Source organism: Struthio camelus, chromosome 11, assembly GCF_040807025.1.
Source record: "Struthio camelus isolate bStrCam1 chromosome 11, bStrCam1.hap1, whole genome shotgun sequence".
NCBI lineage: Eukaryota > Metazoa > Chordata > Aves > Struthioniformes > Struthionidae > Struthio > Struthio camelus.
This window is the reverse complement of record NC_090952.1, coordinates 11,024,765-11,036,950: the sequence shown is the minus strand read 5'-3', so window position 1 is coordinate 11,036,950 and position 12,186 is coordinate 11,024,765. Positions and strand designations below refer to the sequence as shown.

The 12,186-nt window shown below is 37.6% G+C and overlaps 1 protein-coding gene across 8 annotated transcripts in view; it reads left to right on the top strand.

The window, feature by feature from the left end:
• Window positions 1–1,151, top strand: part of XIAP (X-linked inhibitor of apoptosis) — a 37,900-nt gene extending 36,749 nt beyond the window's left edge. For all 8 annotated transcript variants that reach the window (XM_068957779.1, XM_068957773.1, XM_068957776.1 and 5 more), the window contains exon 7: window positions 592–1,151. In XM_068957779.1, coding sequence (XP_068813880.1) covers window positions 592–785 — 194 coding nt within the window. In that variant the 3' untranslated portion in view covers window positions 786–1,151. The remainder of the gene's footprint in view (window positions 1–591) is intronic.
• The last annotated feature ends 11,035 nt before the right edge of the window (window positions 1,152–12,186 follow it).

The window sequence follows — 12,186 nt, the reverse complement described above, 5'->3', positions numbered from 1 at the left end:
CAAGTGGGAGGAGAAGCCTTTTGAAGATTGTGTTTTCAAATACACCATACTAGAATAATATAGAGTTAATGTAGAATGCAAAATTGGTTCTTTCTATATTACAATTTTTTAAGTTCTTGAAGTATGACATTCAAAAAAAATGCGTGGAAGGAAATCACATGGAAGGTAATTAAATGAGGAATCTCACTGGAAAGGTGAAATTCAAGTTATTTAACCAGTATCAATGAGCTTTTCTTTCACCTTCTTTATGAGTTTTGGGAAAGTTGTCAGTGGGAAGGCTAAAAAGATTGGTTCCTGATTGAGATACGCATATCCTAGATTCCATAGACATTTTAAGCTCTTGCACGTATACACACATATACATATATTGCTTGTACTGGTCTGGGAGACGTAATGGGATGCAAAATGGTGAACAAGGAATTCCAGGTTGCAGCTTAGTTTCCTATTTGTTGTATTTTTCCCTTTCTTTTTAAAGGGGTGACTTCTATATCTTATGAAGAAAACGTAGTGCTTGTGTGGGGAGGAAAAGAAATGAGGTTAGATGCTATGATAAAGTATGTTAATTCCTTTCTATGTGTTTCTTTTCCTCAGATCTTAGTACTGAAGAGAAGCTGAGACGTTTACAGGAAGAAAAGCTTTGTAAAATCTGCATGGCTAAAGACATATCAGTAGTCCTTATTCCCTGTGGTCACCTAGTTGCTTGTAAGGAATGTGCTGAAGCAGTGGATAAATGCCCTCTGTGTTGTACAAATATTATAAAAAGACAGAAAATTTTTATGTATTAGGCAAACGTCTCCTGCTTTATTGCTTTAAATATGTGTAATACAATCACAGACGGTTGGGTGTTCAGCAGTCTAGCACACACATTTATGGAGCATCTCACCTTAGGGATAATGTAAACAATAAAGCTTTAATCAACACCTTGAAATCTATGAGTTGACAGTCAGAAGCTGCTAGATGTGTTTTGTTTACAGCACCCATATTCAACTGCCTACTTATTGCTGCTCTTCAGTTTTTTGTGTTTTTACTTCAATTGAAGTTGTAACCTAAATTAACTGTTACTGTAGTCTCAGATCTTCTGTTTGTATGAGTGTGCACAATTGTGTTAATGTACTAAAAATGCAGGAATTAAAAAATATTCTTTCATAAAATGGCATGGGAAAACTGAGTGTTCTGATTAAGTAGAAGCTAATCCTGCACTGCTTGTTTCACTGACAAGTTTCAGAAAGTGTGCTGAGCGAAAAGCAGATTTTTTTTTTTCTTCTGCTATCTATTTATAGGCTGTGTTTCTGTTAATAGTCACTTGCTCAGCTCTCGTTTACCAAAAATAGAGTAGGTTAACTTTTTGTGGAGTCAAGGATAAAAACATCTTAATGAAAGGAAATAAATTGCTTTAGCATAGTATTTTTATTGTTCTTCTGAATATTTAATGTCTGAATTTATTTTCTGGGGTTACATTTATTTTTGATTCATTAAGATGCTATTTATATTTCCACCAAAGAGGGTGTTTTGTCTCATCCCCTTCTAGCCTAGTATTATGGATTAATATTTTTCTCTTAATTTTATTCTTGTCTCTTACACAACTTAAGTGTTATATTACTAGAATATCAGTAAGAGCTTTTGCTATACTGACTTCTGTTGTTGGAAAAACAACAGAAGTGGTATTTCCTAGATCCTTAATTACATGCCTGTACTACCACTAAAACATGTCTATCTTCATGTCATTCATATTTACGTTTTTAAACTTCTATAACCAGTCTCCAAATAATCATGAACAAACAGGCTGAACAAACATAAGCAACACACAGAAAGGAATAGCTCTAGTTGTGATTTTCATTTCTTTCTTTCTGGACTGACAAGTTAGCAACACCTTCATAATTAAAAGACCCCTTTTAAACTACTCTGAACCTTCAAAAAATCATAATTGCCTCTGTGTAGCTGTGACTAACAAAAGAAAGAAATTTTAATTGATGCGTGTCATCATGTTAATCAGAGCACTCATTCCAAAGTTCATTGTGTATGCTGCCTGTAAACGTTAAAAATGCAGTTAATTCCGGGATGTAATCGTATGACGTTACTTAGATTTTTCTGCTGTCCAGCTCTACGTACGTATATTTTAACATTTTTTAAATTATTTTCTTAATTGAGTTTTTGTATGTAAAAACTGGTAATAGAAGGCAAATATGTATCTTCTGTAAGTTCATCTCATGAACCTGATTTGGCAAATCCAAGTAATGTAAAGCTATATTTATGTGATTGTTCCTTCCCTTGTGTATGCAATCAGGCACTATGTAAAACTTGTATATGCTACTTGTAAAAATTCACCTACTTATTGACATGTATATAGTATCTGAGGCTTTAGCTTCACAAAAATATTATGTATGATTGAAAATGTTACCCTATTCTTTAACTTTAGTTGTGACATAATTCAGAGAATATATGTAAACCAGCTGCTGAAAATTTAACCTTATATTTTTGTCCCTATACTTCATAAGCTTGTGTTTTGATATATAGTTCCTGTCTCCTCATTTAATTTGCCTGTTTAACCTGTATAAATATGCTTCAGTGCACCTTCAGTTTTTCACAGAAATCCATGTGTATACGGAAGTATATGTTAATTTAACTGCTTAAAGGAGAACACAGCAGAAGTGAAGGAGATTTCATGGACCTTTTGCCCTTGATCGTGAAAGGAGCTGTCTCGTTTTTAAGTTCTCTATGAACACCAAAAGGTGTTAATTGTTTGGAGGCATTTTCCCTCATGCTTGTAATGTTTAGCATTTTCCTAATACATTTTTCTGCTAGTACCTTGTGGTGCTTCTGGATTTTTTTTTTTTTTAAGAGAAGATTCAACTCTCTTATCTCCATTAAAATCCTTTCTTTTATCTTTAGTCCACAGGTTGTTTTAGAAAACTTTCTTTTTTTTTTTTCCTCTTGTCAGTCTATCAGCTCAGTTTGCATTATTCCAATTAAAAATTTAAGAACTATTCTAGCTAGTGTCACCTTAAAAGACTTAATACAATATTTCATACCAGACTAATCCTGCATCCTCCAACTGAAAAGTTAACATAGCTTTGTATTTAAGTACAGCTGGTTTACAATCACTCTACTCAGTTATGTGACTGACTTATTTTGTGGAGCTACTACTAATACATGTTCTGTGTATATAAAAATTTTATCTTGGAGATGCACTGCATAATATATTTAATTACTGATACTTTATACAGAATATAGATTTTTCACGTGATAAAACCTTGAAATGCAATATACAGAAATTTAATGTCTATTTTTTTAATATTTGCTGTGGTTTTTATGAGCATTCACAAAACTGACATGTTGCTCTTCTGTAAAGTTGTGAATATTTATAATAAAGTGCAATCCATTTGTTCCTTGAGTAACACATTTGATTCTCACATGCAAAAAAAAAAAAGTATGTTGTTTTCTGTTGCTTTTTGGTTTTGTAATTCAGCTGTTACTAATTTTAAATGAATGTTAGTAAGGACAATAAATATATTTTAAATTGAGAAGAAATAAAATCTAGGGTCTGTATGAATTAATATTCTGCTTATGTTAGTTTTATTAACTTTTGTAATATATTAGGTAGAATTTGGTTCTTAGGAATAGGTGATGACTAGAATTTGATAAGTAATTCAGCACTTGCATTTGTTTTCCTCTTCTGTAAAAATGAATATTAGATTTTTCTCTGTCCTATTCTGCTAAGAAAAGTTTCTATTTTTGCCTTTTTCTACCTTTGCAAAGATTTTAGTATTTGGGACAATTTATGCATACAGGGTTTTTTTTTGGGGGGGGGGGGGGAAAGGACAGATACAGACTGGTAGGTTTGCTTCTAGCTCCCATTTTCACTGGTGGGCAAGATTTTCTTTAATTTTCAAGGGAAATTAGAGGAGTATGGGTATGCTGTGTTTGCATGTGGGGTAGTATATCTTGCCTGAAATAGCTTGTTTAGTTAACGTTGCCTAACAGAACTACTACGTGCAAGCCGTGTTTTGCTGACTTGCTTAAGCAGATGGTTTATTACCCAACCCTGGCCTTAGTCATATGAGAGAGACTATGTGAATGGGTTGGATCTAACTTACATCCTGAAAATTTAGGAATGAGCACTAGACAAAGCCCTCTCTAGGAAAGAGATTGACCAAATTTTGTGTAGAATTGTCTTACAAAACTAATTCCTAGTAAGGAGGTGATTATGGGTGTAAATAAAGTATGTAAACTGTTCAAGAAAAGCCAGTAAATAGGCTACAAGCAGTACCTTTTATGAAATGGAAATGGAAAGCAAGCAAATTATCCAAATAATGTCCAAGTAAGTAAAATCCTTCATATTAAAGCTTCATAGTCCTAACTTTTTAAAAGTATACTGAATTGTTAAGTTTATCATAATGTTTAGATAAATATTATAGAAGACAGCAATAGCACTTCAAGTTTTAATCATTCCTAGGAATATTAAAGGGTTAAGAGTCTGTTAGTGCAAAGTAACTGCTCTGTAGGTTAGCTTTTTCAAAAGCTATCATCACAGTTTTCTATTCAGACTAAATGTGAGAAAATAATTAGCATAGTTATCAAATTGTGACAGCTTGAGTTAGGAAGTTGCTTTTTTTTTTTTTTCCAAATTACTGTGATTGTCAGTGCCTTAAAGAAACAGGAGAAATTCCATGGAGACCGATACCGAGCTGGATGTTTAATGGGGTAGAAATGGAGAGTGCAAATAAGTGGAATAGAAGCACAAGTTTTTTTTTAAAAGGCAATTCGTAGGAGGACAAAGATGCCTGGAAGTTGATTTTATAAAAAAGGTACTTGGAAGGAAGAGCTATGGAATATATTCAAATATGGGTATCAGCAGTATATATTCAAGCATTCAGTAGCTTTTTTTTATTGGCTTCTAAGTAAAACTATTCTTTCTTCCATTTTACTGACAGTGGCAGAACTATTTGCTGCTATGGATACATGGGAGTTTTCCACAGCTTTTTCATAACATATTTTGGAATTTTTCTTTTTAGAAAACATGGACGTTGCATGCCCAATTCAGCAACAGAAGGATAAAATAAAGAAAAAAACATAGATTCAACCATTTTATTACACATTTAGGTTTTTTCCTCAGTGCCTTGAAGTATGGGGCTTGAAATGTAATATAGACTTATTCCATGGAATGCTGGAGCCAGTAGGAAGAGCCCTCCCAAGACTTAACTGTCCATATTCTTTAATTTGTTTCGGACTTGATCCGAACTTTGTCCATTGCAAAATGAAGAGATTTTTATTGATGATGGATTTTTGGGATCAACTTCCCTTTGTAAGTAGAATGCTTAAAACATTTTCTTAATATTGCATGATTAGTTGTAACTATAATGCATGCCCAAATGTTTAATTTTTTTTGGCTGTATGCGCAGCCTGAAGGTATAGAGCAAATACTTGGTCAAAGTTCCCAAAGCATTTCTGTTAACCTAGGACGTGGGCCTTTAAAGTTAGCTTTTATTTTCATTTTTATTAAAATGAATCAAAATTTAAATATAGTAGGCTATTACAATTGAAATATAGCTGGATGAGAGGTTAATGCAAACATCCGATTACCGTATTCACGTGAAACTTCAAGCTGAAGTGTTGTATACTAGGATTAACCTTTACAAGGAGGAGCGAAATTTTCTGCCGTCATATAATATATTGCCATAATATAATGAATAACTACTCAGAAGAGAATCTATTGTGTGTTCCAGGTTTACAAGTTTCAGTATGTTATGTATATGGCCGACCCAAAAGGAAGGTCAATTCTTTATAGAGTAAGAAAGGACTTGTAGGTTTCACTGACTTTCATGATACTTTCCTGCAGAGACCAGTACGTGAACAGAGAGCTGTTTAGCAGTGCTCCTCTCTCATCCTCTGCTTTATCGGAGACCGATTCCTATCGGCAAGCCCAGGGGAGAAGACTGCAGGCCGGAGCGGATGATAGGAATCGCTCCTGTGGCTGCACCCCAGGCTTTTCAGACACCCAGCTGGATTGTCCTTAACTCTTGAACCTGTTTGGTGAAGGGTGACTCCCTTCCTCGTGTAGCTGAATGGGAAGAGCCTGTCTAGTGAGATCATCTTTCCTCATGGAACTGAAGTATGAGTGAATACTTTTTTCCCCATCCCCATATTTGTGTTTTATGTGTGTAAGTTTTCCGGAGTAGTTTGCAGATTTGACAAAGACAATCCCTGGTGACCCTGCCCTGCCTTCACGCTACTTCAGGTGGCTGAAAATATCTCATCATCTTTGTGAATGTCACTGTGTCACGTCGCCTCAGAAGAGAGGTACTGACGCTGCTGCACAAAGACACACTTGTTATGTGGCTTTCTGTAAGGAGATAAATGACCCATAATAACAAACAACCTTTTACACTTTACACTTTTACACTTTTACACCCTGGGCAGCTACTGAAGACGGCAGAGGTAAAACACTTCTTAAGTGAAAATTGCTAAAAATGTACTGGAGAGATATTTGAATGAGGATTTTGCTCTTAGATTGCAAAATTAAGTTTACCGTTGAAAAATGAAAACATTTTTGCAGGTCCTGCTGTGAAAACATCTAGGAGCATAATTGCAATAATTATTGAGAAGTCAAGGTTACTAGAAGTGCGTATGGTCATGTGCAAATTTTGGAGAATGAATTAATCTAAACTCAAGAAATTCCCAAGGCAGAGAGCATTTAAAATTACATATGTTGTGTCTTTTTAATCTTACGAAGTTAATCTTGCTGTAAAAATCTGACACAATTTCTCTTATGTAACTTTTTTATTTTTGCACAGTATGACAAGATTCATCACTTAAGCCAAATAGTTAATCTGTTAAACATGAGCTTTTCAAAAGTGGGTGTCAAACTACGATAGTCTCTTCCTTTTAAGTCTTGCATAAGAAGTTTAGCTTCTGAGTCTAGGATTGACTTTACCATCCTTGTGACGTTAGGACACACATCCTTGTGCAGTCAGTATGGGAACTCTGTTGATAGGGTAAAAGCCATAAAAAAAAAAAAAAACCCTGTTGCTTCCAATGTCTTTTTTGGTTCATTGCAAAATATAATGTACCAAAAGTAACGTTAATTTGACCATCCATTTGTACATCATAATTTAGCCTTTTTGTAAGTTCATAAAGAGCTTTATGCCTAATCAGCAATTGTGAATTTTTGTAATGAGGACCCATGCTTCAGATTGGAAGTCGTATTTGCAGTTACAAGCCTGCTTCCGTTGGCCTTGTAATTGCAAATAGGAATACAGATAATGGACCTAAAACTTCTAAGAGACCTAATTTGGGAATCGCTGTCCTAGGTGCTTATATATCTTAATGTACTTCCTCGCTATACCTTTTACCATGGAGAGGGGAAAAACCCAAGCACTTCAGTTGCCGTTGCTGTCGCTCTGAGGCTTTCCAGTAGTACTATAATCATGCTAAATTAACTTGTATTCTCAAAAAAGTACTTTTAACTATTTTGAGCACCTGTGTGAACTGCAAATGTCATAAACTAACACTGTTGTATTACTTGCTATTTTTTATACATTACGCTGCTTACCCCAGACCAAAATCACTGCTAATGAAAGCAAGACCACACTTTGCACTGCTTACATGCTCTGCGGCGCGAGGGATTTCAGACAGCGTGAATGGCTTCGAGCCCCATGCGTGACTGGGAAGGGAGGTGATGCCCGAGAAGTGCTGGCTGAGAGAAACCTTAATGGTGGCTGATGAGGAAAACTGAACCCGAGGAAACTGGCTTGAAGATAGAGGTAGGATTTGGGGAATGTGACAAGGCAGAATGCTGTAAAAAAAACATGCAAGCTTATTATCTGAAAAAGAAATCAGTTTCTCAAGAACCTTCTCTCTCTTTTAAGTAACAATACTCTATTACATATACTCCCACTTTAACCTCCTAATTTGTAGCTTTTGTAGTTTATTTGTGGGTAAAAACCGTAGATGAACTAATGCTATGTCAGCATCCAAAACTGGTGCTTGCCTGAAAATACAGAAGGGAGCTGCCTTCTTCATTTGACCGAGTATTATCTTTAAAGCTCACTGATGACACTTTAGACATAGCTGTTGTTGAATTTATTATTTAATTGTTTTAGCATAATCTTTTTGTTCTACAATCTTGGGTGGCATTTAAGCTGAGTAACAGTGTTTCTGTCCCAGTTCCACTCTCACCTCGTCTAACCATGGCCTTGATTTACCCAACTGGTCAATTTGAAGCATGTCTCTGGATCCTGTGCTTCCTCTGCAGATTTTGTCATTGGGGCTCTCACGGGTCCCCGACTCATAATGAGATCCTTGATTCATGATCCCTCTGCCTGGATCACCTGCAGGACATGAGTGTGGCTTGGTCATGTCTTCCCTGGAAGGAGATCGGAGGGTGCCTGTGGCTCAGGAGAGGTGGCCGGAGCGGAGCTCGCCCTCAGCAGCGGACAATGCCGAGGCAGCACCTCGTGCCTCCTCCTGCCTGAGCCTCAGAGGAGAAGGGCTTTGCATTGTTTTCTGCCAGTACTTGCTGTGCCCCTTACACAGTTTTGCTGATGAAAACTTTAAAATATGACTGACGGGTTTTTATCTGAAAAAAGAAGACAGAGCAAGAATACCCCATGTCAAACAGGGGAGGGGCAGTGGGGCGTTAGATAGCAAGTGGGACAGATCACTGAACAAAGCTGCTGCTAATGGAATTAGCTGGGAGGCAATTGTGACCTTTTTAAAATAATTTCTAGAGCCAAAAATCAGGCAGAGTTAAAGCTTCCTTCTTTTTTGGTGATAAGGGAACAAACTGGTTCTGCATGCCTTAGCAGGTCTGAGAGCAGGGCATGAAGAAATTCACTGAGTCAAAGAAAACTCAAGCTTGAGTGAGGTGTTCTGGAAAGGCCTGCTGAGAAACAGGGGCACACAGAGGTGTTATACGTAGATGACAAAAGGAAGACACTAGTCACAGAACAAGGAGAGGCCTAAGGAGCTACTGCTGTGAAATCTCTCTCCTGCAAATTACGGGAAAGTAACCCATTTTTGGTCTTTATTTTGTTTCTTATGTAATAGTTCATCTCCAAAAGGATTTAGACTAGATTTCCCTGGAGCGACTGAGCCAGTTTCAGAAATCTGGGAAATGAAATCTGGGAAGCTTGCTTTTCCCCCTCTACCCAGCAGGGGTATGGCTTATATCTAGTTCAAGTGTTCAAGGTGACCATGTCCCCTCCTCACCTTGGCATGAATCCAGCACACAAATTCTGTTTTGTTCTCTCTTATTTCCAGCTCTCATAAGCAAATCCTTAAAAAGGGGGGGGGGGGGGGGAGATATGATAAGGGAGTGTGACTTTTTTATATAGAAAAGAGGAAACAGAGTTGCAGAGGGAGTTCCTGTTCTGCTGCCCTCAAAGAGAAGGAAGCAGCATTAGCATGAGTCTTATGCCTGGAAGAATGAATCAGCTTTCTCCTCGGCAGCTTGAGTGAATTCAGATCTTCTGTAGTGGTGAACCTCTGGCCGTTAACTGAGACGTGGACTTGCTATCTGTCCTCTCCTTGCACCATTTCTTAAATGGGTGAATCTGATCAAGAACTTTATTTGGATCCAGCATAGTAAAAATACCTGTTGTAAAGTCTCTCTTAAATCATCTCTGAATTGGGCTCAGTGTCAGTAATAGCGAACTTTGAAGCTCATAGGAATAGCTATTTTGAGAAAGATCCCAAATAATTCTTTTTCCTATCATTTCCCTCGAGCTTTCTTTTCTGTCAGATATAAATCCTTTTTGGGAAGGTGAGACTTTAAAAAATTCTCATTTCCTTATCATGTTTGGATAACACAACTTTTTCCTTCCTTGTATTGGGAAGGATGCTACTATTCAAAAACCATATAGCAACTTTAGGATGTTCTTTGACTGACTTCTTTGCAAGAGTCCGGAAAGATGGTAGAAGCCCGTTCTGGAATTGTCACGACCACTTAGCTTAGAAAAAGTGGTCTGCCAGCAGAGCAAGTGCTTTTCATCTTGTCTTGCCTGCTGTACCAACAGGAAGGCTCAGTCTCACAAGCATGATCAGACAGCTCACGGGGAGAACGAAGTTAGGCTCTTCAGAGTGTCGCTTGTCCCTCCCAAGACAACAAATTTAACAGTTATTTTAAGAACCTGATCCATGTTTTCTGTCCTTTATACTCCTACTCACAGTTTGAGAGATTCTTTTGTTTGCTTCTTAGATGTATTCGAAATAAACTGGTTTGCGATAGCTATTTGTATGATCTGAGCATGGTTCTGAGGGGATTCTGTATTACAAATCCCTCCAGCTCACAGCTGGCCGAGGAGACTCCTATTGCCTCTTCAACAGACCAGATGGCAAACATCCCAGGCCCCAACAGGAGATCACTGCACCTTCAGTTGTGCTGATTCAATTGTTTATGTTCCTGTACTCTGAGCAGGATCTGAGAAATGAGCTGGTCAAAAAAAAGTAAAACAAATCCCTTAAAAAACAAACGATGCCCCCTCCTCCCTCCGATCGTGTACCAGTTCTGCTTAGGCAGCACCCACCCAAATAGGTGAACGGAGCAACCGGGAGGGAGGAAATGAACCGGGGAGTGCAGAACCCGCTTATGCAGGTGCTGCAACCAACGAGTCGTACAATGCGGTTGCACCTGGGTTCTGGTCTCTCAAACGTTTCCACATTTTGTTGTCAGGCGTTTAAAAAACAAATTCTGCCATATGAGTCAGGACTTGAAGACAAGGAGAAGTTATGTTTTATGAATCCAGACCTTGGAGGTCTGAGTCAGCATTGCTAACTGGCTGAACTATCTGCCATGGGGTTGTCAGCGTTTGTACATTCATTCTTTCAAAAACACACTCTAAATCTACGTCATGTTTTACTTCTGTTAAATGCATTTACATAAAAGATCTCAGCTATGAAGTCAAGTATCTTTGAACTACAGTGTTTTCTCAGTAGACCAAATATCTGATACACATGTCGATACTTGGATTTTAAGTACAGCTGACTGATCAACTTGTGCAGTAGACTGTAAAAATCTTCAAAGTTTCATATTTGAGTTTTCTTCTGAATACTCCTATTACATTTCAAGCAGAGGATCTAGTACTTGAATTTCAAGTGTTGGCAAAACACTAGCTTTGGACATGCATAGTTTATTTCCACACAAAAGTTGTCTTCAGCTTACCAGGTAATTATCAGAAGCTGACTTTGTAGGGGAAGACACACATGGATCAGGGTCTTTTTGATCTTTTCCTTCTATTTGTAACTTAACAACTGTATGGAACATGTACAAGTTTAAAATTTACCTGAGGTTTTTTTTTTTTTATTAACAGATTAACTAGCTTTTATTCACAATTCTTCTCCAACTTTCAGACAGTCATTAACAGATACACATTCGAGATCAGCAACAGCTCTAAATGAAACCTTGAACATAGTTCTTTGACTAGACATTCAAGATACTATTGTAAAATGTTCCCTAAAAGGGAATCTTTCTGCTCGTTCTCCTCCCTCATATTTTTTCCTTCCAACCTTTTGTACAGAGGTAACACAATGAACAATTTAACACTTGTTTTTATATTAAAATACCTAGACGTACTCTGCTTTTTGCCCGTTGGCTTACTCCTTTGATTCCTTAAGGTGTTGGGAGGAGAAGAAAAAACATTCTTAAAGGCAAATTCGAGTTACAGAACGTAATTTGTTTTTGTAAGTCTGTCCCATGTACCAACTGACCGATTATATCTGGAATTCCTAGCTGACATCAACTTACCTTAGCATTTTATTTTAAACGCTCTTTATCTGATCGCTAGTTCCATCAAAAGTGCCATTTGCTCTATGACGCCTCACTTCAGCTTCCAAAAGCCTGGGAGGGATGGATACTCTTCTGCTAAGCGCCCTGCCTTTGTCAGGCAGGTGACCAGAGCAACTCAGCTTAGCGCCTGCTTAGTTATGCTAACGCTCCTGCCCGCCCGCCCCCACACGACAAGTGGATAAACACAAGAGGACGATTAAGGACTAACGACCGGGGCAAAAACGCTCCTGTGCTGACTGACCTAACTATAAGCTTACGCGCTTGTAATTACAGCTGCACTATTTAGGATGAGTAACACATTGAGCGTTACACAAGCCCCCCCAAAAAGGGGGGGGGTACTGAATTCTGCGTGTTTACAAAACAGCCAGACATAAAACTTGCGATGGTTAAGTATTCTACTTATA